Source organism: Physella acuta, unplaced genomic scaffold, assembly GCF_028476545.2.
Source record: "Physella acuta isolate Inbredline_101_S28 unplaced genomic scaffold, ASM2847654v3 ptg000353l, whole genome shotgun sequence".
In the NCBI taxonomy this organism is placed as follows: domain Eukaryota; kingdom Metazoa; phylum Mollusca; class Gastropoda; family Physidae; genus Physella; species Physella acuta.
This window is the reverse complement of record NW_026731872.1, coordinates 389,394-413,829: the sequence shown is the minus strand read 5'-3', so window position 1 is coordinate 413,829 and position 24,436 is coordinate 389,394. Positions and strand designations below refer to the sequence as shown.

Below are 24,436 nucleotides of genomic sequence, written 5' to 3'. Positions count from 1 at the left end.
CTACTGTAGGACAGGGCTACTGTAGGACAGGGCCACTGTAGGACAGGGCCACTCTAGGACAGGGCTACTGTAGCTGTAGGACAGGGCTACTGTAGGACAGGGCTACTGTAGGACAGGGCTACTGTAGGACAGGGCTACTGTAGGACAGGGCTACTGTAGGACAGGGCTACTGTAGGACAGGGCTACTGTAGGACAGGGCTACTGTAGGACAGGGCTACTGTAGCTGTAGGACAGGGCTACTGTAGGACAGGACTACTGTAGGACAGGGCTACTGTAGGACAGGGCTACTGTAGGACAGGGCCACTGTAGGACAGGGCCACTCTAGGACAGGGCTACTGTAGCTGTAGGACAGGGCTACTGTAGGACAGGGCCACTCTAGGACAGGGCTACTGTAGGACAGGGCTACTGTAGGACAGGGCCACTGTAGGACAGGGCCACTGTAGGACAGGGCTACTGTAGGACAGGGCTACTGTAGCTGTAGGACAGGGCTACTGTAGGACAGGGCTACTCTAGGACAGGGCCACTCTAGGACAGGGCTACTTTAAGACAGGGCCACTGTTCCTTTTTCTACCCAGTTTGTTTTTCTTTGTCCTTATCTCTTTCTTCAGTACAATTCAATCTTGAGTTGACAATTTAAAAATAGATCAACAAATGTATAACATGAACACCAGACCAATAGCAGAAACAGTTTTAAGCTTTATTGCTATCCAATATTGCAACACATTTACATAGTGCAAGCCGGCATTGTCTAGCCCGATAGTGGCCAGATTTTGCATAAAATATCAGGTTAAAATAAAATGCTGCATATTTACACCGAAGACACCAAGAATCATTGAATGTATAAGTCCATCAATGCTAAAGAGGGGGGAAATATATGGAAAAATATTGCCAAAATATCAAGAATAATTCATATGTATCTCATATTTTAAAATGATCAAAATAAAATAGTTAAATTATAAATAACATACATCAGCAAAGTTGTATACATTTTACTTTAAAATTTAAAAAAATCTAGCATATTAATGGGTAGAATACATACACACGCAATCTAACACTACAACATTAATACATGGTTTCTGTTTCATTTCCCAAAAGTGTAATTACAACAACACACAGACATTGTTAAAATCTACCATCATCTAAATTTAGCTTGGTACATCAAACATTTCTTATTGACCACTAAGAACACGGACACATATATTATGCTAATTGCTAAAAAAAAAAGAACTAGTTAGTGCTCACCAAAGTAAACAAAAAACCCTTCACTATCAGATCACACTTAATACTTATAGATAAAACAACTCACAGCACATGACGTCATCCCCACCCTTTCATTCTCACGCCACCAGTAATTTCCCTTATTACAAGATATAAATAGAATATATGTAGAGTAATTCCCCGTGGCATCACAGTTTGAGCTATGACATTTATGACATCTTTTGGTTGGGTCATCTTTTGGCATTTATAAAATATACACTTGTAAAATATAAACATAATGGATTTTTAAAATTTCAAATTATTTACTTCAAAAAGAATGCAAGTGTGTGTGGGGGCAAAGAGGGGGGGGGGGGAGGATTTTGTGTTCTATTCTTCGCAAATTGTTGGACAAATACCTTAATTTCGCCTGTTTCATAATTGAGCCAAAATAATTTTTGTTTTAAAATTCTCTCATAACATCACAATTATCTATTTCAGTTTTATTACACACGTTTTCTAGTATTTCTAGTAACACAAACCTTTTTTTATCTGAGACTAGTTACCTCCCCCCTCCACACACACAACCCATATTGTGTGGAAATAACTGCTACAAAACTATGATATGTGTGGGGCTGAGAGCCCCCACACTGCCCATGGTATGTGTGGGGCTGAGAGCCCCCACACTGCCCATGGTATGTGTGGGGCTGAGAGCCCCCACTCTGCCCATGGTATGTGTGGGGCTGAGAGCCCCCACACTGCCCATGGTATGTGTGGGGCTGAGAGCCCCCACACTGCCCATGGTATGTGTGGGGCTGAGAGCCCCCACTCTGCCCATGGTATGTGTGGGGCTGAGAGCCCCCACACTGCCCATGGTATGTGTGGGGCTGAGAGCCCCCACTCTGCCCATGGTATGTGTGGGGCTGAGAGCCCCCACACTGCCCATGGTATGTGTGGCGCTGAGAGCCCCCACACTGCCCATGGTATGTGTGGGGCTGAGAGCCCCCACAATGCCCATGGTATGCCCTCCACTCTGCCCATGGTATGTGTGGGGCTGAGAGCCCCCACACTGCCCATGGTATGTGTGGGGCTGAGAGCCCCCACTATGCTGACGTCACGAATGCATTAGGCCTGTCGTCTGCCCACCTTGCACCAGTAGCCCCATGCGCCATCCGTGACAGTTGGAAGCTTGAGCCGCCTCAGTGGTGAGCCAATCATATCGTCTTTTGTCACTCCACACAAGCAAGCAATTTATATGTTGATGGGAATGTTCTCATCGATTAGCCATACCCTCATATTTTGTACTGCGGTATTAGCCGGCCATGTAATGTAGCGTATTAAGGTGTTGTGGCCGGTGGCGTTGAGATCATTTGGATCAGATTTATACTGTTGCATGACTAGGGTTTAGTATTGAAGTATCGCCACCAGCGGTATAGTTCTAGAATAGGGAGGGTATGGCTAAACTGAAATACTACAAAAAGTTTTCAAGATCTCCGAGCAGCTGAACAGCTAGATGTACGGCACTCCGAGCAGCTGAACAGCTTAGATGTACAGCACTCCGAACAGCTGAACAGCTAGATGTACTGCACTCCGAGTAGCTGAACAACTAGATGTACTGCACTCCGAGCAGCTGAACAGCTAGATGTACAGCACTCCGAGCAGCTGAACAGCTAGATGTACTGCACTCCGAGTAGCTGAACAGCTAGATGTACTGCACTCCGAGCAGCTGAACAGCTAGATGTACTGCACTCCGAGCAGCTGAACAGCTAGATGTACTGCACTCCGAGCAGCTGAACAGCTAGATGTACTGCACTTTCCTGATCTCGACCGCCGTCTTGTCGGCCTTCACCGCGCATTCAAGGTCGAGCATGTGAAGTTCATCACCCCACTTGCAGTGCGTCGTTTCCGTTTCCGGATATACTTTCACTTGCAGTTTCGTTTCCACTCGTAGGCCACTGTCCATCTAGTAAAAAAAAATTAACCTGTTAACGGTAATTACTTAATAGTGTATGTAGATGCAAATTCTGAGCTAATTATAGATTGGACAACAAACTGTAAACAAATTCTGAGCTAAGTATAGATTGGACAACCAACTGTAAACAAATTCTGAACTAAGTATAGATTGTAAAGAAAGTCTGCGTGCTTGTACTAGATCTAGCTCCAGCACTAGCCAACAAAAAGGTGTCCTCAGCCCTAGTCTATCGATTCACCACAAGCGAACAGTGACGCTCATCCGGCATAACACATTGCATTGTCCGGCTTGGTTAGGTGACCCGGGGGGGGGGGGGGGTAAGTGGGATGACCCCACTCTTTTAGGGGGTCAACCCAATCAGGGTAGCTGACCCAATGGACCCAGGTAAAACAATTTGGTTTGTCTAAGGAAGGTGGCCATTTTAAGTGTGGTTGGCCAGAGAGAGGTGGCCATTTTAAGTGTGGTTGGCCAGAGGAAGGTGACCATTTGTAGATAACTCCTGTCATCGGTCAACACTGTCTCATGACAACATAGCAGGAGGGGTCAACACTGTCTCATGACAGCATAGCAGGGGGGTCAAGACTGTCTCATGACAGCATAGCAGGGGGGTCAAGACTGTCTCATGACAGCATAGCAGGGGGGTCAAGACTGTCTCATGACAGCATAGCAGGAGGGGTCAACACTGTCTCATGACAACATAGCAGGAGGGGTCAAGACTGTCTCATGACAGCATAGTAGGAGGGGTCAACACTGTCTCATGACAGCATAGCAGGGGGGTCAAGACTGTCCCACGTGCAGGCAGCAGGGATGAAACTCACTGTACCAGCATCCCTGGGACGGCCAGAGCATCGCTACCGTTGTTGGGAAAAAAGTGAGCTCTTGCCAAAAACTGAGTCCAAGTGATTTGCATTCCTAGCCCATAGCATCATAATTCTTTTATCTCCCTTGTCCAGTTACAAGCCACGTTATCTCCCTTCTCCCGCCGTGACGTCAATCTCGCTCAATGAAAAATCAATGGGGAGGGGGCGGGGGGGAGCAGCGGAAATGAAGTTCGTAGGGTTAGAGATATAGAGGGGTGTGGCGCTAAGGATAGAGGGGTTTTTTTTAGGATAGGGGAGGGTTATAGGGATAGTGTTGGGAATAAAAAAAATGAACGGTGATATTGAAGAAGAAAAAATTAAGGATAGCTCAATAAGGATAGCGGCATCATGAGTCAAGGATGTTAGGGATAGAATCGGGATGTGAGGGATGATGAGTTATTTTAACCGGCAGCGTCAACTTCACGTGCAACAATTATTCATTAGCTTCGCACGTGTTTGTAAAATTAATCAGTGGGCGGACAGAATAAAGAATGTTAATTACATACTGGATGTAATTAATTTTGCCAAAATCTGGACGATATGTGATGTAGGGCTCGTCCGGCTAGTGGAGTCATAGTCGAGTCAGCACTATAGGACTGTCATAAGTGGAGTCAGCAATATAGGACTGTCATGAGTGGAGTCAGCAATATGGGACTGTCATGAGTGGAGTCAGCAATATGGGACTGTCATGAGTGGAGTCAGCAATATAGGACTGTCATGAGTGGAGTCAGCAATATAGGACTGTCATAAGTGGAGTCAGCAATATAGGACTGTCATGAGTGGAGTCAGCAATATATGACTGTCATGAGTGGAGTCAGCAATATAGGACTGTCATGAGTGGAGTCAGCAATATAGGACTGTCATGAGTGGAGTCAGCAATATAGGACTGTCATGAGTGGAGTCAGCAATATAGGACTGTCATGAGTGGAGTCAGCAATATAGGACTGTCATAGCGGCGTCATCAGTTTTGGTTTTTCCCCTGCAGACACCAAAGGAGGACTGACACGACTGACAGTGTACAAATGTTGACCAAGTGATGTGGGGGACAAGGACATTACACCTGACCAGTCCCTTCCCCCACCATTACCGAAAGATTCATTAACTCAGTAACACTTCCCACCCCCCCTTCCCGCGGTAACGACCCCGTCTAAATAATGTATATTAAATATTTAAAAAAAAAACATCCACCAGAATCCGAATGATCAATGGGATTCTTGTCCATGACTAGACACGGAGACAGTGATTTTTTTTTTTTGGGGGGGGGGGGGCGAGGGGGTGTCCTACTTTAGTTTTTGTGAAATGGGTGGGGGTGGGAATATACTTGGTGGTACTGTTGAGGGGGGAAGGGGATGACGAGGAATAATGTCCTTTTCCAGTAGCGTTGATCGAATCTAATTTGTTCTATTGTCTCCCCTCTCACCGTTACCTCCCCGTGAGTCGCCTCCCCTTGACGGACAGAATATCTGTTGGCCCGCCCGGACAAGTGGGAGTACAGGGCCCTTGTGTTGAGCTCACTGTCATCCTGAGCTTAATCTTAACGCACTCAGCGCACACATACACACAGTGTGATGTTAGGACGCTATGTAGCAGGATAAAAGATAGGAATACATAGGCCGAAATGGTCGCCATATACTCTCAATGGTAGGCCCATACTCTCAATGGTAGGCGTAGATGCTCTCAATGGTAGGCACATACTTTCAATGGTAGGCGGAGTTAGTCAATTATTTTTTACTTTGGTATTAACATGTCTTGGTTATTTTAAATATAATACTGTTGATTGCATCGCCAATGTTACTGACATTATAAAAAATAATTGCCCCCCCTCCCTCCATCACACGCACACACACGCCAGCTTTAAAACGAAGCCAATGAATCAATCTGACATTAACAACCGAATAAAGCAGGAATCGGATTTGATTACAAAAAAGTATCGATACAGTATGCCCCAGGTATCGCGACACGGTATCGAGTGGCAAACACTAGGTTTGCTTGATTTTTCTTTCAAGTATCCTGAGTTTAAAAAACCGTCCTAGGCCCTAGTGCCCATGACGTCATCAATTAACGATTCTCTTGAACAAATCGATGGCAGCCATCGATTAATGTGTACGTCTGCTCAAAAGCTGGTCAAGACGAGGGAAAATTACAAGTTAATTTGGAATCGATCAATGCTGGCCAGGTTTCAGCGACTACTGGGCAGAAAGGGCAGCTACTGGGCAGAAAGGGCAGCTACTGGACAGAGAGGTTAACAACTGGGCAGAAAGGGTAACACATTTTTATAGGGCAACAAATGGGCAGAGATGGCAACTTCTTGGAAAAAAGGGGGTAACGACAGGGTAGAAAGGGGAACAACTCACAACAATAAAAAAAAATGTGTGGATTAGATAAAACGTTTTTCTTTCTGAAGTTGTTTCCCTTTGTTCTTACTAACAAACCCGATGTAAGAAAGAAATACAATATCCATGCGTTGGGAAGCTGTCGGGGGGGGGGGGGGGGGTGTTGAAGGCTCGGTCCAGTATCTCCCATCTTTTTTTAATTTCCTGTTAGGAGCCGGATTTCGTCCCGGGAGACACGTGACCAGCCCCCTCACCCCTCCCACCCTCTTGACCCAAAGCTACTGGTAGACAAACATCGCGATCTAGGGAGGGGGTAAAGTTTAGGGTGAGCTGGTTAAGGTAATGGTTAGTGTAGTGGATTGTGTCTGGCCTTTACTTAGGGGGGGGGGTAAGGTTTAGGGTGAGTTGGTTAAGGTAATGGTTAGTGTAGTGGATTGTGTCTGGCCTTTACTTAGGGGGGGGGGGGGGCGGATAGGGCCGCTGTGAGTGAAATGCTTAAAGCATGTGACAATATCGCTACATCAAACAAGTAAACAATGTGGTCTATATGTAGAGAAAATCTTCACATAACATCCCCAGCCCATTAGACAACACAACCCCAACACCAGACGACACATCTATAACATTACACGACACACCCCCAACACCGGACGACAAAACCCCCAACACCGGACGACACACCTCCAACACCAGACGACACACCTATAACACGACACACCTATAACACCAGACGACACACCTATAACACGACACACCTATAACACCAGACGACACACCTATAACACGACACACCTATAACACCAGACGACACACCTATAACATTACACGACACACCTTCAACACTACACGACACACCTATAACACAACACGACACACCTATAACACAACACACCTCCAACGCCAGACGACACACCTATAACATGACACACCTCCAACACTAGACGACACACCTATAACACTAGACGACACACCTATAACACGACACACCTATAACACGACACACCTCCAACACTAGACGACACACCTATAACACTAGACGACACACCTATAACACGACACACCTATAACACGACACACCTCCAACACTAGACGACACACCTATAACACGACACACCTCCAACACTAGACGACACACCTATAACATGACACACCTATAACACGACACACCTCCAACACTAGACGACACACCTATAACACGACACACCTCTATGACTATGGGCAGATACGTCCTGACGTTACTCTTGTTGACGTCAAAGCCGATGGTGGACCAATCAGCGTGGTACACGTTACAGTTGTCGTCTGCTCTCTCTGGTCTTTGTTGGTTGATCTCCAGCTTCTCGGCTTTTAGAAAAACCTTTCTGTGGACAACCGGAACTTGATTTGTTCACAACACGCAACACACTTGAACTCTTAAGATGGTTGTATTAACATCGGAGAAACGTAACATTTAAAGTTAATTCATTTTAATTTTTAAAAGTCAACAGAAACAAGTTTAGAAAAAAAAAAGCCAAGAAAAAAAATGGTTCCGACAAAAGGTCGCCGTGAGGTGGTACTCACTTGATACTGCGGGCGGGGCGGCTGGTGAGGAAGACGGTGTACTTGGTGTTGGCGTTGAGCTTGACGGTGATGGCGCTCTCAAAACGGTCGCCATCTTGTTTCTTGAAGACCGGGCCGTCGTCCTCTGACCGCCGCAGGGAGAACTGGAGCTTGAACACGCCACAGCAGCTCATGCTTCAAGGTCAGCTCGCATCTCAAGGTCGCTCGCCCACGGCAACTGGAAGCACACACAAATGGTTAGCCGTACCCACATATTGGTACAAGAAAATGGTTGGCCGTACCCAGATATTGGTACAAGAAAATGGTTGGCCGTGGCCACATTGGTACAAGAAAATGGTTAGCCGTACCCAGATATTGGTACAAGAAAATGGTTAGCCGTAACCAGATATTGGTACAAGAAAATGGTTAGCCGTACCCACATATTGGTACAAGAAAATGGTTGGCCGTACCCAGATATTGGTACAAGAAAATGGTTGGCCATACCCAGATATTGGTACAAGAAAATGGTTGGCCAGTGACTCTACGCCAACCATAACGACAACCCTTGCTTTAAAGATAGCGACTAGAGAATGTAGTATGAAAGTTAGGCAAACTTCCACGACTTATTGCTCCACTTTAAATAGTCTAAAAGGGGCTTCCATAAAGCCCATTTAAATAGTTTTTTTTTACTAAAAAATAAAGCAAATTAAAAAGCAATTTCTTCTCTTGATTATTAGAATAAATAATACTAAAGAATAACGCAACTTTATAAAGAAATGTATTCACAACTACTAATATAGATGCAAAAAAAAAAAAACTAAAACAAACACGGGAAACCATAACACATATCAAACTTCCTTGTTTAAATACTTTTGACCGACTTATGGGTTCGAGGTGTCAGGAATAAGTCATAAGTACCCCGGATACAACCAGACCCTAGCGACCAAAGTGTCAAGTTTGTAACACAACTTCTGAACCCAAATGTCAAGTTTGTAACACAACTTCTGAACCCAAGTGTCAAGTTTGTAGCACAACTTCTGAACCCAAGTGTCAAGTTTGTAACACAATTTCTGAACCCAAGTGTCAAGTTTGTAACACAACTTCTGAACCCAAATGTCAAGTTTGTAACACAACTTCTGAACCCAAGTGTCAAGTTTGTAGCACAACTTCTGAACCCAAGTGTCAAGTTTGTAGCACAACTTCTGAACCCAAGTGTCAAGTTTGTAACACAACTTCTGAACCCAAGTGTCAAGTTTGTAACACAACTTCTGAACCCAAGTGTCAAGTTTGTAACACAACTTCTGAACCCAAGTGTCAAGTTTGTAACACAACTTCTGAACCCAAGTGTCAAGTTTGTAACACAACTTCTGAACCCAAGTGTCAAGTTTGTAACACAACTTCTGAACCCAAGTGTCAAGTTTGTAACACACCTTCTGAACACAAGTGTCAAGTTTGTAACACAACTTCTGAACCCAAGTGTCAAGTTTGTAACACAACTTCTGAACCCAAGTGTCAAGTTTGTAACACAACTTCTGAACCCAAGTGTCAAGTTTGTAACACAACTTCTGAACCCAAGTGTCAAGTTTGTAACACAACTTCTGAACCAAAGCGTAAGTTTGTAACACAACTTCTGAACCAAAGCGTAAGTTTGTAACACAATTTCTGAACCCAAGTGTCAAGTTTGTAACACAACTTCTGAACCAAAGCGTAAGTTTGTAACACAACTTCTGAACCAAAGCGTAAGTTTGTAGCACAACTTCTGAACCAAAGCGTAAGTTTGTAACACAACTTCTGAACCAAAGCGTAAGTTTGTAGCACAACTTCTGAACCCAAGTGTCAAGTTTGTAACACAACTTCTGAACCCAAGTGTCAAGTTTGTAACACAACTTCTGAACCCAAGTGTCAAGTTTGTAACACAACTTCTGAACCCAAGTGTCAAGTTTGTAACACAACTTCTGAACCCAAGTGTCAAGTTTGTAACACAACTTCTGAACCAAAGTGTCAAGTTTGTAACACAACTTCTGAACCCAAGTGTCAAGTTTGTAACACAACTTCTGAACCCAAGTGTCAAGTTTGTAACACAACTTCTGAACCCAAGTGTCAAGTTTGTAGCACAACTTCTGAACCCAAGTGTCAAGTTTGTAGCACAACTTCTGAACCCAAGTGTCAAGTTTGTAACACAACTTCTGAACCCAAGTGTCAAGTTTGTAACACAACTTCTGAACCAAAGCGTAAGTTTGTAACAAAACTTCTGAACCAAAGCGTAAGTTTGTAACAAAACTTCTGAACCCAAGTGTCAAGTTTGTAACACAACTTCTGAACCCAAGTGTCAAGTTTGTAACACAATTTCTGAACCCAAGTGTCAAGTTTGTAACACAACTTCTGAACCCAAGTGTCAAGTTTGTAACACAACTTCTGAACCAAAGTGTCAAGTTTGTAACACAACTTCTGAACCCAAGTGTCAAGTTTGTAACACAACTTCTGAACCCAAGTGTCAAGTTTGTAACACAACTTCTGAACCCAAGTGTCAAGTTTGTAACACAACTTCTGAACACAAGTGTCAAGTTTGTAACACAACTTCTGAACCCAAGTGTCAAGTTTGTAACACAACTTCTGAACCCAAGTGTCAAGTTTGTAACACAACTTCTGAACCCAAGTGTCAAGTTTGTAACACAACTTCTGAACCCAAGTGTCAAGTTTGTAACACAACTTCTGAACACAAGTGTCAAGTTTGTAACACAACTTCTGAACCCAAGTGTCAAGTTTGTAACACAACTTCTGAACCCAAGTGTCAAGTTTGTAACACAACTTCTGAACCCAAGTGTCAAGTTTGTAACACAACTTCTGAACCCAAGTGTCAAGTTTGTAACACAACTTCTGAACCCAAGTGTCAAGTTTGTAACACAACTTCTGAACCCAAGTGTCAAGTTTGTAACACAACTTCTGAACCCAAGTGTCAAGTTTGTAACACAACTTCTGAACCCAAGTGTCAAGTTTGTAACACAATTTCTGAACCCAAGTGTCAAGTTTGTAACACAATTTCTGAACCCAAGTGTCAAGTTTGTAGCACAACTTCTGAACCCAAGTGTCAAGTTTGTAGCACAACTTCTGAACCCAAGTGTCAAGTTTGTAACACAATTTCTGAACCCAAGTGTCAAGTTTGTAACACAACTTCTGAACCCAAGTGTCAAGTTTGTAACACAACTTCTGAACCCAAGTGTCAAGTTTGTAACACAACTTCTGAACCCAAGTGTCAAGTTTGTAACACAACTTCTGAACCAAAGCGTAAGTTTGTAGCACAACTTCTGAACCCAAGTGTCAAGTTTGTAACACAACTTCTGAACCCAAGTGTCAAGTTTGTAACACAACTTCTGAACCAAAGCGTAAGTTTGTAACACAACTTCTGAACCAAAGCGTAAGTTTGTAACACAACTTCTGAACCAAAGCGTAAGTTTGTAGCACAACTTCTGAACCAAAGCGTAAGTTTGTAACACAACTTCTGAACCAAAGCGTAAGTTTGTAGCACAACTTCTGAACCCAAGTGTCAAGTTTGTAACACAACTTCTGAACCCAAGTGTCAAGTTTGTAACACAACTTCTGAACCCAAGTGTCAAGTTTGTAACACAACTTCTGAACCAAAGCGTAAGTTTGTAACACAATTTCTGAACCCAAGTGTCAAGTTTGTAGCACAACTTCTGAACCCAAGTGTCAAGTTTGTAGCACAACTTCTGAACCCAAGTGTCAAGTTTGTAACACAACTTCTGAACCCAAGTGTCAAGTTTGTAACACAACTTCTGAACCAAAGCGTAAGTTTGTAACAAAACTTCTGAACCAAAGCGTAAGTTTGTAACAAAACTTCTGAACCCAAGTGTCAAGTTTGTAACACAACTTCTGAACCCAAGTGTCAAGTTTGTAACACAACTTCTGAACCCAAGTGTCAAGTTTGTAACACAATTTCTGAACCCAAGTGTCAAGTTTGTAACACAACTTCTGAACCCAAGTGTCAAGTTTGTAACACAACTTCTGAACCCAAGTGTCAAGTTTGTAACACAACTTCTGAACCCAAGTGTCAAGTTTGTAACACAACTTCTGAACCCAAGTGTCAAGTTTGTAACACAACTTCTGAACCCAAGTGTCAAGTTTGTAACACAATTTCTGAACCCAAGTGTCAAGTTTGTAACACAACTTCTGAACCAAAGCGTAAGTTTGTAACACAACTTCTGAACCAAAGCGTAAGTTTGTAGCACAACTTCTGAACCCAAGTGTCAAGTTTGTAACACAACTTCTGAACCCAAGTGTCAAGTTTGTAACACAACTTCTGAACCCAAGTGTCAAGTTTGTAACACAACTTCTGAACCCAAGTGTCAAGTTTGTAACACAACTTCTGAACCCAAGTGTCAAGTTTGTAACACAACTTCTGAACCAAAGCGTAAGTTTGTAACACAATTTCTGAACCCAAGTGTCAAGTTTGTAGCACAACTTCTGAACCCAAGTGTCAAGTTTGTAGCACAACTTCTGAACCCAAGTGTCAAGTTTGTAACACAACTTCTGAACCCAAGTGTCAAGTTTGTAACACAACTTCTGAACCCAAGTGTCAAGTTTGTAACACAACTTCTGAACCAAAGCGTAAGTTTGTAACACAATTTCTGAACCCAAGTGTCAAGTTTGTAGCACAACTTCTGAACCCAAGTGTCAAGTTTGTAGCACAACTTCTGAACCCAAGTGTCAAGTTTGTAACACAACTTCTGAACCCAAGTGTCAAGTTTGTAACACAACTTCTGAACCAAAGCGTAAGTTTGTAACAAAACTTCTGAACCAAAGCGTAAGTTTGTAACAAAACTTCTGAACCCAAGTGTCAAGTTTGTAACACAACTTCTGAACCCAAGTGTCAAGTTTGTAACACAATTTCTGAACCCAAGTGTCAAGTTTGTAACACAACTTCTGAACCCAAGTGTCAAGTTTGTAACACACCTTCTGAACCCAAGTGTCAAGTTTGTAACACAATTTCTGAACCCAAATGTCAAGTTTGTAACACAACTTCTGAACCCAAGTGTCAAGTTTGTAACACAACTTCTGAACCAAAGCGTAAGTTTGTAACACAACTTCTGAACCAAAGCGTAAGTTTGTAACAAAACTTCTGAACCCAAGTTGGTTGGGGGCAGGTTGGCCCAAACAGACGAGAGTTTATCGTCAGGTTGAAGGCAAGTTGGTTGGGGGCAGGTTGGCCCAAACAGACGAGAGTTAATCGTCAGGTTGGTGGGAAGTTGGTTGGGGGCAGGTTGGCCCAAACAGACGAGAGTTTATCGTCAGGTTGGAGGCAAGTTGGTTAGGGGCAGGTTGGCCCACACAGACGACAGTTTATCGTCAGGTTGGAGGCAAGTTGGTTAGGGGCAGGTTGGCCCAAACAGACGACAGTTTATCGTCAGGTTGGAGGCAAGTTGGTTAGGGATGAGACAAGATCCAGTCGATCAGAGAATTTAAACTTCGCTGTCCGCTATCTTTACAAGGAATTAATGAAGCAAATTATTCGGATTTGTTTCTAAGTGGACCAATTATAGTTGCTGATTTGTGTCATTAAAATGTGGTTGGTTTTTTATAGGGCGAGCTTCCAGTGATGTAGCGTGGTGGAGGTACCGAATTTTTTTTTTTTACTTCCGATTGATACATTTATCGGGTGGTATTTTTGTCTATTAATAAATAGAATCGCGGGCGCCTATTTTCTCCTGACTAATACAATCATAGGGCGCTTATTTTTCTGATGAGTAAAATCATAGGGCGCTTATTTTTCTGATGAGTAAAATCATAGGGCGCTTATTTTTCTGATGAGTAAAATCATAGGGCGCTTATTTTTCTGATGAGTACAATCACAGGGCGCTTATTTTTCTGATGAGTACAATCACAGGGCGCTTATTTTTCTGATGAGTACAATCATAGGGCGCTTATTTTTCTGATGAGTACAATCACAGGGCGCTTATTTTTCTGATGAGTACAATCGCAGGGCGCTTATTTTTCTGATGAGTACAATCACAGGGCGCTTATTTTTCTAATGAGTACATTCACAGGGCGCTTATTTTTCTGATGAGTACAATCACAGGGCGCTTATTTTTCTAATGAGTACAAATTACAATCTTAGGGCGCTTATTTTTCTGATGAGTACAATCACAGGGCGGCGCTAGGTTTACATGGGGAGCAGCGACATAACGCTCAGACCGAGACCTATGTAACAGAGGGGGACAAAAGAAGGCTAACCCCACCCCCGGGCACCCCTCGACTCTTGGACCAGCTGGCATTGTCAGGGCTGGGAAGGAAACCATTGACTACGTCATCTAGCACTGAAGGAGTGGGGCAACTGGTTAGATGAATTAAAGGCAATCGGGGAAAATATTGGCTCAATGATGGGCTAGAATAGGGCAGGAGTAGGACTCGTTCGTCTGGTGGTCATACGTCTAGTGGTCATACGTCTGGTGGTCATACGTCTGGTGGTCATTCGTCTGGTGGTCATTCGTCTGGTGGTCATACGTCTGGTGGTCATACGTCTGGTGGTCATTCGTCTGTGACGGCTTAGGTTTACTCTCTCTCTCTCACACACACACACACACACATATATATATATATATATATATATATATATATATATATATATATATATATATATATATATATATACAGAGGGTAAATATATAATCCTCAAAACGTAAAATTGTGAAATTTCCTAATTTATATATTTTTAAAAAAAAATGTCAGCGTCACAAGACGGGAAGAAAAGTCTTTCTAACCACACTGTCCCCACATCATGTAGTAGTTCTTACACAACACTTTTAGCTACATTAATCATAACTCAACCCTGCCGCATCATATCAATGGCTGCATAGCTAAACAAACCATAATCATAGACTAAACAAACCGCAAGCTAAACAAATCAACAAGGCTAACCTAAACTTTGGGACACGTTATACCACTTAACAGCAACAAACACGGCCTAGTTCAATATAAAAGTATTTTTTTTTAAATTAAATTACTCAAATCTTGCAATATAAAAAAAATTAATTTTAAAAAATGTCAACAACAATGTTTGTTTACTTTAGAAAAAGTAGAATCCAAGTTTTGAAACAACCTACCTCCAACCCGGCTATGACGTTTTTCAAGTGCTCACACCACGCAACAAATCTCCAGCAAGCTTCTAGCACTGCCCTCTGGTCATGCGTGGACAATGTAAACAACGCATGCGCAGACAGCTGTTACGCCATTGTGATTGCAGACGTGATTTGTGGCGGCTGCTTATCTGTGCTTGGTTAATGTTTGCTCATATCGTCTGCTCATTAGCGCCATCGTCCACGTGATGACGGTTCCCAAACCCGACACTCGGGGTATTTGTCCAAAATAAGATTAACCCTTAACTTACGGATGGCTGGCCTAGAGCTCTAGAGTGGGGCTAGGCAAGAATCCGCGATGGAGTTTTTTAGTAAAAAAAAACAATTTAAAAGGTTCATTGGCATTTTTCGAGTAAAATTAGCTTTCCATTTTTTAAAGGTTCCAGTTCTCACATTGAACTAAATTGTATTTAACGAGAACAAAAACACGTCTAATGTTTTTACACAGATAGTAGCCTACCTTTCTCACCCTATTCATTTGCTATCAAGAAAAGTCTCTGACCACGTTCAAGTCTTTAGAACTCACGATCCTATAATATACACGCATGCTGATTGGTTCAATGTTTACGTTGACCAATGACGTCACAGTCACTGACGACCACCTCCCCCCTCCACTCATTAAAACTGCATGTAATGGTGGTCAGTCAAACTCCCGCTGTCCCTATCCGGATTTTTAAAAATGTCCAAATTCTGTTTGCTAAAATAGATTCTCCACCAACCTCTTCTCCACCCGACGACCTACACCCTCACCCCACCAGACTTTCCCCACCCCACCGTCCCATAAAACCACGCCGCCTTGCTGGAGACCGGAAGTTGTTGAAACGGTTTGGCTAATGGCGGGTTTTATCTCGTGCGGCAATCACCACTCAACCGGACCCGGACAATCACCACTCAGCCGGACCCGGACAATCACCACTCAACCGGACCCGGACAATCACCACTCAACCGGACCCGGCTCTTCCACGCGGGTTACGCCGTCACGTGTCAGCAGCGGCGGACATTGATTGGCTGCCTCATCTCGTCATATATATCACATCAGCAACCCCCCCCTCATCAAATCAAATACCCTTACCCCCCCCCCCCCCCCGCCATCGCACGAACATCACCTCACCACACAGTCACCACACCACAAACAATGTCACCACACCACACAGTGTCACCACACCACACACAGTGTCACCACACTACACACCAGTATCACCACACCACACATAGTGTCATCACACCACACACAGTGTCACCACACCACACACAGTGTCACCACACCACATAGTGTCACCACACCATACACAATGTCACCACACCACAAACATTTCACCACACCACAGTGTCACCACACCACACACATAGTGTCACCACACCACACACAATGTCACCACACCACACACAATGTCACCACACCACACACAGTGTCACCACACCACACGGTGTCACCACACCACACAGAAGCATCACCACACCACATACAGTGTCATCACACACGGTGTCACCACACCACATACAGTGTCATCACAATATCCCGTTAACGAGGTTAATTACCACTCACCACTCACCACAATCTCCTCAGTATGTCACTACCAAAACTAATGCGAGGTCAGATCTAAAATTAGTTCGGGGTCTGGTCACGTGGTCTATTTAAATGAGCGCGTGAGTGGCCTTGTGACGTAGCATCTGCTGGCGACAGTTGGACACGAGCTAATGAAGGGCCGTCTGCTGTGGCTGACTGCATTTATGGGGCTTAGGACATAGAGCATTGGACATAGAGTATAGGATATACAGCATAGGACATACAGAATTGGACTTGGACAATCAGCATAGGACATACAGCATAGGGCATAGGACATACAGAATAGGACATAAGGCATATGACATACAGCATAGGACATAGAGCATAGGACATAGAGCATAGGACATAGGACATACAGCATAGGACATAGAGCATAGGATATACAGTATAGGACATAGTGTATGACATAAAGCATAGGACATACAGCATTGGACATGGATATAGAGCATTGAACAAACATCATAGGACATACAGGCTAGGACATAGGACATACAGCATAGGGCATAGAGTGTATGACATAAAGCATAGGACATACAGCATAGGACATACAGCATAGTACATTGAGCATAGGACATAAGGCATAGGACATAGAGCATAGGACATACAGCATAGGACATAGAGTGTATGACATAAAGCATAGGACATACAGCATAGGACATAGAGCATAGGACATAGAGCATAGGACATAGAGCATTGGACTTACAGTATAGGACATACAGCATAGGACATAGAGCATATGACATAGAGCATAGGACATAAAGCATTGGACATACAGAATATGACATGGGACGTAGACCATAGGACATATAATTATCGGTGAGCTAGAATATCCTAAAGACGTTGTATCAAATCACCCTAGGTCCTCAAATGTCCTTTTGTTACAAATCACCCAAGTCCTCACATCTTCAAAGGCTTACTTTGACTTTACCTAACATTTATAAGGTCGGTTTCAGTCGTCTCGCCGCATACTCTCGTGTATTGTCCTTAAATGTCCTACCCTGTCCTAGATTTTAAAAGTCTGGGTATTGTCCTAAAATGTCCTACCCTGTCCTAGTTTTAAAAAGCTGGTGTATTGTACTAAAATGTCCTACCCTGCACTAGATTTAAAAAGCCTGTGTATTGTCCTAAAATGTCCTACCCTGCACTATATTTAAAAAGCCTGTGTATTGTCCTTAAATGTCCTACCCTGTCCTAGATTTTAAAAGTCTGGGTATTGTCCTAAAATGTCCTACCCTGTCCTAGTTTTAAAAAGCTGGTGTATTGTCCTAAAATGTCCTACCCTGCACTAGATTTAAAAAGCTTGTGTATTGTCCTTATGTCCTACCCTGTCCTAGATTTTAAAAGTCTGGGTATTGTCCTAAAATGTCCTACCCTGTCCTAGTTTTAAAAAGCTGGTGTATTGTCCTAATATGTCCTACCCTGCACTAGATTTAAAAAGCTTGTGTATTGTCCTTAAATGTCCTACCCTGCCCCAGATTTTAAACTGTCCTGTATCGTGTGTCTAATGAACAAATGGAAGAGAATCTCTCGGCCAATCAACTCACGGTCTTCTGTCACGTGATGTCTTCGATAAAACGTTAGATTGATCCGCGAAATGGATCTAGTGGATGTCAGGTGGATGCATGATGGTTGTCTAGTGGATGTAAGGTGGATGTTAGCTGTGGCTACCCTTAGTTGCCACTCTGTTAGATGTGGCTACCCCAAATTGCCACTCTGTTAGCTGTGGCTACCCCAAGTTGCTACACTGTTAGCTGTGTCTACCCCAAGTTGCCACTCTGTTAGCTGTGGCTACCCCAAGTTGCCACTCTGTTAGCTGTGGCTACCCCAAGTTGCCACTCTGTTAGCTGTGGCTACCCCAAGTTGCTACACTGTTAGCTGTGGCTACCCCAAGTTGCCACTCTATTAGCTGTGGCTACCCCAAGTTGCCACTCTGTTAGCTGTGGCTACCCCGGGTTGCAGCTGTGGCTACCCCAAGTTGCAGCTGTGGCTACCCCAAGTTGCCACTCTGTTAGCTGTGGCTACCCCAAGTTGCCACTCTGTTAGCTGTGGCTACCCCAAGTTGCCACTCTGTTAGCTGTGGCTACCCCAAGTTGCTACACTGTTAGCTGTGGCTACCCCAAGTTGCCACTCTGTTAGCTGTGGCTACCCCAAGTTGCCACTCTGTTAGCTGTGGCTACCCCAAGTTGCTACACTGTTAGCTGTGGCTACCCCAAGTTGCAGCTGTGGCTACCCCAAGTTGCAGCTGTGGCTACCCCAAGTTGCTACACTGTTAGATGTGGCTACCCCAAGTTGCCACTCTGTTAGCTGTGGCTACCCCAAGTTGCCACTCTGTTAGCTGTGGCTACCCCAAGTTGCCACTCTGTTAGCTGTGGCTACCCCAAGTTGCCACTCTGTTAGCTGTGGCTACCCCAAGTTGTCACTCTGTTAGCTGTGGCTACCCCAAGTTGCCACTCTGTTAGCTGTGGCTACCCCAAGTTGCCACTCTGTTAGCTGTGGCTACCCCAAGTTGCCACTCTGTTAGCTGTGGCTACCCCAAGTTGTCACTCTGTTAGCTGTGGCTACCCCAAGTTGCAGCTGTGGCTACCCCAAGTTGCAGCTGTGGCTACCCCAAGTTGCCACTCTGTTAGCTGTGGCTACCCCAAGTTGCCACTCTGTTAGCTGTGGCTACCCCAAGTTGCCACTCTATTAGCTGTGGCTACCCCAAGTTGCCACTCTGTTAGCTGTGGCTACCCCAAGTTGCCACTCTGTTAGCTGTGGCTACCCCAAGTTGCAGCTGTGGCTACCCCAAGTTGCTACACTGTTAGATGTGGCTACCCCAAGTTGCCACTGTGTTAGCTGTGGCTACCCCAAGTTGCCACTCTGTTAGCTGTGGCTACCCCAAGTTGCCACTCTGTTAGCTGTGGCTACCCCAAGTTGCCACTCTGTTAGCTGTGGCTACCCCAAGTTGCCACTGTGTTAGCTGTGGCTACCCTAAGTTGCCACTCTGTTAGCTGTGGCTACCCCAAGTTGCCACTCTGTTAGCTGTGGCTACCCCAAGTTGCCACTCTGTTAGCTGTGGCTACCCCAAGTTGCTACACTGTTAGCTGTGGCTACCCCAAGTTGCTACACTGTTAGCTGTGGCTACCCCAAGTTGCTACACTGTTAGCTGTGGCTACCCCAAGTTGCTACACTGTTAGCTGTGGCTACCCCAAGTTGCTACACTGTTAGCTGTGGCTACCCCAAGTTGCTACACTGTTAGCTGTGGCTACCCCAAGTTGCCACTCTGTTAGCTGTGGCTACCCCAAGTTGCCACTCTGTTAGCTGTGGCTACCCCAAGTTGCTACACTGTTAGCTGTGGCTACCCCAAGTTGCAGCTGTGGCTACCCCAAGTTGCAGCTGTGGCTACCCCAAGTTGCCATTCTGTTAGCTGTGGCTACCCCAAGTTGTCACTCTGTTAGCTGTGGCTACCCCAAGTTGCCACTCTGTTAGCTGTGGCTACCCCAAGTTGCCACTCTGTTAGCTGTGGCTACCCCAAGTTGCCACTCTGTTAGCTGTGGCTACCCCAAGTTGCCACTCTGTTAGCTGTGGCTACCCCAAGTTGTCACTCTGTTAGCTGTGGCTACCCCAAGTTGCCACTCTGTTAGCTGTGGCTACCCCAAGTTGTCACTCTGTTAGCTGTGGCTACCCCAAGTTGCCACTCTGTTAGCTGTGGCTACCCCAAGTTGCCACTCTGTTAGCTGTGGCTACCCCAAGTTGTCACTCTGTTAGCTGTGGCTACCCCAAGTTGCAGCTGTGGCTACCCCAAGTTGCAGCTGTGGCTACCCCAAGTTGCCATTCTGTTAGCTGTGGCTACCCCAAGTTGCAGCTGTGGCTATGCCACAAAAATGTGGTTACATGTTTTAGCTACTCTACAAGAAATTGTGGCTGCCTAATATAACCATGGCTAGCAGCTATGTCTACGTCTATATTGATAGTATATTGGCTACCCAATTAAACTATGGCTAGCAGCTATGTCTACGTCTAGATTAAATGAAAAAAATGACGTCATATATTTCCAAGAAAACCCCACGTCGAAAAGTCCAAGTATTGATTTTACACCTTGATAAACTTGTATCGATTCATCCCCAACGACCCCCCCCCCCCCCCCCCCCCCATGTATCAGCTAAAAGCACCAGGAAGCAACCTTCTGTTCGACTGCTGTTGTTTTTTTTCTTTTAAGTTTTTTTTTTATGTCTGGCGCGTATTGATTAAATGAGGCAGCATGGAATTAGCATGGAAATTGTGAGAAACCTGGCCATAACGCCAGGACGGAAACAACGCTGTTTATAGTAGCCCGTCTATTACGTCAAAACACGTTTCACAACACTCTGATACAGCCAAAAATGTGGGGGGGGGGGGAGGTGGTGTAGAATATGAAATTTAAAAAAAACCTGTTAATTTATAATACACAATAATTTATGCGGAAGAAGATTGTTCTAAGTTTAAATGAAAACTATACTGTTTTTACAGCCTAGAATTTCTGCTAAATTCTAATTCAGTTTCAAAATATTCGTCAATTTATCTGGGGATCAATCTGAGAGATGACCCCATACATACAGTCAACTAGAGTTGACCCCCATACAGTCAACTAGAGATGACCCCATACAGTCAACTAGAGATGACCCCATACATACAGTCAACTAGAGATGACCCCATTACAGTCAACTAGAGATGACCCCATACAGTCAACTAGAGATGACCCCATACAGTCAACTAGAGATGACCCCATACAGTCAACTAGAGATGAACCCATTACAGTCAACTAGAGATGACCCCACTACAGTCAACTAGAGATGACCCCATTACAGTCAACTAGAGATGACCCCATTACAGTCAACTAGAGATGACCCCACTACAGTCAACTAGAGATGACCCCATTACAGTCAACTAGAGATGACCCCATTACAGTCAACTAGAGATGACCCCACTACAGTCAACTAGAGATGACCCCATTACAGTCAACTAGAGATGACCCCATTACAGTCAACTAGAGATGACCCCATACAGTCAACTAGAGATGACCCCATACAGTCAACTAGAGATGACCCCATACAGTCAACTAGAGATGACCCCATACAGTCAACTAGAGATGACCCCATACAGTCAACTAGAGATGACCCCATACAGTCAACTAGAGATGACCCCATACAGTCAACTAGAGATGACCCCATACAGTCAACTAGAGATGACCCCATACAGTCAACTAGAGATGACCCCATACAGTCAACTAGAGATGACCCCATACAGTCAACTAGAGATGACCCCATACAGTCAACTAGAGATGACCCCATACAGTCAACTAGAGATGACCCCACTACAATGAACATAATGCCCCGTCGGAATCTATAACCAGTGAGGGTGCCGTTATTTCTCCTTCGGTTGTTAAAATCTTAAATTAATATAGTAATTTTTTAAAAATAATTTCAAAACATAATTTAATATGTCATTAGAATGAAAATTAAACTTTCTTGAACTCACTTAAGAAATGAATTCAACTGAAAAGTTTGGGATCGCTGCATTAGATTTCGGTCTGTATTAAATCCACCCAAACCCACTCACTCGTTCTCTAACAAACAAACCGGGATCGAAAAAAAACACAATAAAAATGCGATAGCCGACGTATAATCAACAAAGGGAGATAACATATTGTCTACCTAGAAATGAAGAGTTATCGAACATGACTCTCTAACTGACCCAGACAGTGCACGCGCGGGTGTCTAGCCAGCTTGAGGCGGGAAACTCGGGGAGAAAGGGCGCGAATCTCTACATACGGTGACAGTGGTTACTTACATGAAAGTCTAGCAGGAGAGAAAATCTTCCGACAGAAAACACAAGGCGCCTCCAGGGCACCCGTCGGGGAAAGTATTGCAATTGTGAGGAAAACATTTCTTTACGGATAGAAAAAAAAAACCAATGGGATCAATAGATGATTCTGCACCGGGTAGGGCTGGATAGCTCTCGCGTGTTGGGAGATTACAGCGTGCAGGAACACCGGTGTTGGTGTTTATTCTGGCCTCGTTTCGTTTGTACCTCATCGTACTAGATCTAGAACCACAAACATCCAGTTCTCTCTTACACTTGCATATACCAAACGTCAATTTCTTCAAACAGTGTACGAATTATTACTTCATAAGGGACACAATCTTACCGGAAACCGGACATTACGCCCCCCCCCCCCTCAGTTACCACCATGGGGCAGCGTGGCCTGGCGGATAGAGCGTCCGTCCGAAAGTCTCGAGTTTTGATTTCTGCCTCCAGTCTATAAATAGTATAAACAGCCCAGCTCTGATGGGTACCTGACTGACGTTAAAGAAGGTGTAGGCGGCTGGACACACCGTCCCTTCTGATGCCGTGGTTAAGGAAACGGGGGGGGGGGGGGACTTTATATTATCAGCACCCAGTCATTCCCCCCCCCATCCTAATCAGGTCAATTTTACTCCCCCAACCTTAAGTCAGGTCACTTTAGGTGAGACAAGGTATCAGGATAGACAAGGTAGCCTAGGTGAGACTACATCTCATCAACCATAGGTCAACAAGTTGACCTGTCCCTAACATCTCATCAACCATAGGTCAACAAGTTGACCTGTCCCTAACATCTCATCAACCAACCATAGGTCAACAAGTTGACCGGTCTCTAACATCTCATCAACGAGAGGTCAACAAGTTGACCAGTCCCTAACATCTCATCAATCAACCATTGTTCAACAAGTTGACCAGTCCTTAACATCTCATCAACCATAGGTCAACAAGTTGACCAGTCCCTAACATCTCATCATTCAACCATAGGTCAACAAGTTGACCAGTCTCTAACATCTCATCAACCAACCATAGGTCAACAAGTTGACCAGTGTCTAACATCTCGTCAACCAACCATAGGTCAACAAGTTGACCAGTCCCTAGCATCTCATCGACCATAGGTCAACAAGTTGACCAGTCCCTAACATCTCATCAACCATAGGTCAACAAGTTGACCAGTCCCTAGCATCTCATCAACCATAGGTCAACAAGTTGACCAGTCCCTAACATCTCATCAACCAACCATAGGTCAACAAGTTGACCAGTCCCTAACATCTCATCAACCATAAGTCAACAAGTTGACCAGTCCCTAACATCTCATCAACCATAGGTCAACAAGTTGACCAGTCCCTAACATCTCATCAATCAACCATAGGTCAACAAGTTGACCAGTCTCTAACATCTCATCAACCATAGGTCAACAAGTTGACCAGTCCCTAACATCTCATTAACTAGATTTGGCCCAAGTCTACAGGTGGTGTCAAATTGTTTGTATTGATTTCACAATCTAATTTTGGTTCAGTTTTATAGCTCGCTACTAGTTACAAGTACAAGTCAAAGGTTGATCGAAACGCACATTTTCGCGGGGGGGGGGGGGTTGTGGCGTTTAACACAGGGACCTTAGTGGGGGTTAACACAGGGACCTTAGAGGGGATTTAATACATGTACCTCGTGGGGGGGGGGTTAACACAGGGACCTTAGCGGGGATGTAGACTGGGTCTTTAGTGGTTACCCTAAAAGGTGACCATTGAGACAGTGACCTAACACTAGCTTACAACTAGCATAGAAGTATGACTGACCTTCCAGAAGATGATGACCTTTTTGTTTACTGATCGACCTATGATGACCTTTTACTGATCGACCTATGAGCTGTCACTAATCCACCCTTCATTGACCGATTAATGACCTATCCAGCAGCTTATCCAGGGCGAGAATCCACCATCCAGTGGCTTGTGATTACCCACAGGACTTGGCTCACTGACGACAGTGACAGAATGTAGCCCAGACAG

At 44.3% G+C, this 24,436-nt stretch overlaps 1 protein-coding gene across 4 annotated transcripts; it reads right to left on the bottom strand.

Annotated features, from left to right (window-relative positions):
• Window positions 1-676: 676 nt before the first annotated feature.
• Window positions 677-24,408, bottom strand: LOC131941228 (CB1 cannabinoid receptor-interacting protein 1). Of its 4 annotated transcripts, XM_059300320.1 has the most exons (5): window positions 24,275-24,402; window positions 24,227-24,244; window positions 7,917-8,133; window positions 7,564-7,717; window positions 677-3,157 (listed from the first exon to the last, which is right to left on the bottom strand). In XM_059300320.1, exons 3-5 carry the CDS (start codon window positions 8,087-8,089, stop codon window positions 2,993-2,995), a joined length of 492 nt encoding a protein of 163 aa, XP_059156303.1. In that variant the 5' UTR covers window positions 8,090-8,133; window positions 24,227-24,244; window positions 24,275-24,402; the 3' UTR covers window positions 677-2,992. The 4 variants fall into 4 exon arrangements, with proteins under 4 accessions (XP_059156303.1, XP_059156302.1, XP_059156305.1 ...); XM_059300319.1 differs by having other exon boundaries at window positions 24,227-24,408; XM_059300322.1 differs by lacking the exons at window positions 24,227-24,244; window positions 24,275-24,402 and adding an exon at window positions 22,422-22,509.
• Window positions 24,409-24,436: the final 28 nt, after the last annotated feature.

Bases quoted from the DNA above. Each gene is read 5' to 3' on its own strand.
- LOC131941228 (XM_059300319.1), bottom strand. From the start codon at position 8,089: ATGAGCTGCTGTGGCGTGTTCAAGCTCCAGTTCTCCCTGCGGCGGTCA. The intron at 7,718-7,916 runs GTGAGTACCACC...GGTTGTCCACAG, and splicing joins CGCCCCGCCCGCAGTATCAA to AAAGGTTTTTCTAAAAGCCG. The intron at 3,158-7,563 runs GTGTGTCGTGTT...TTTTTTTACTAG, and splicing joins ATCTGCCCATAGTCATAGAG to ATGGACAGTGGCCTACGAGT.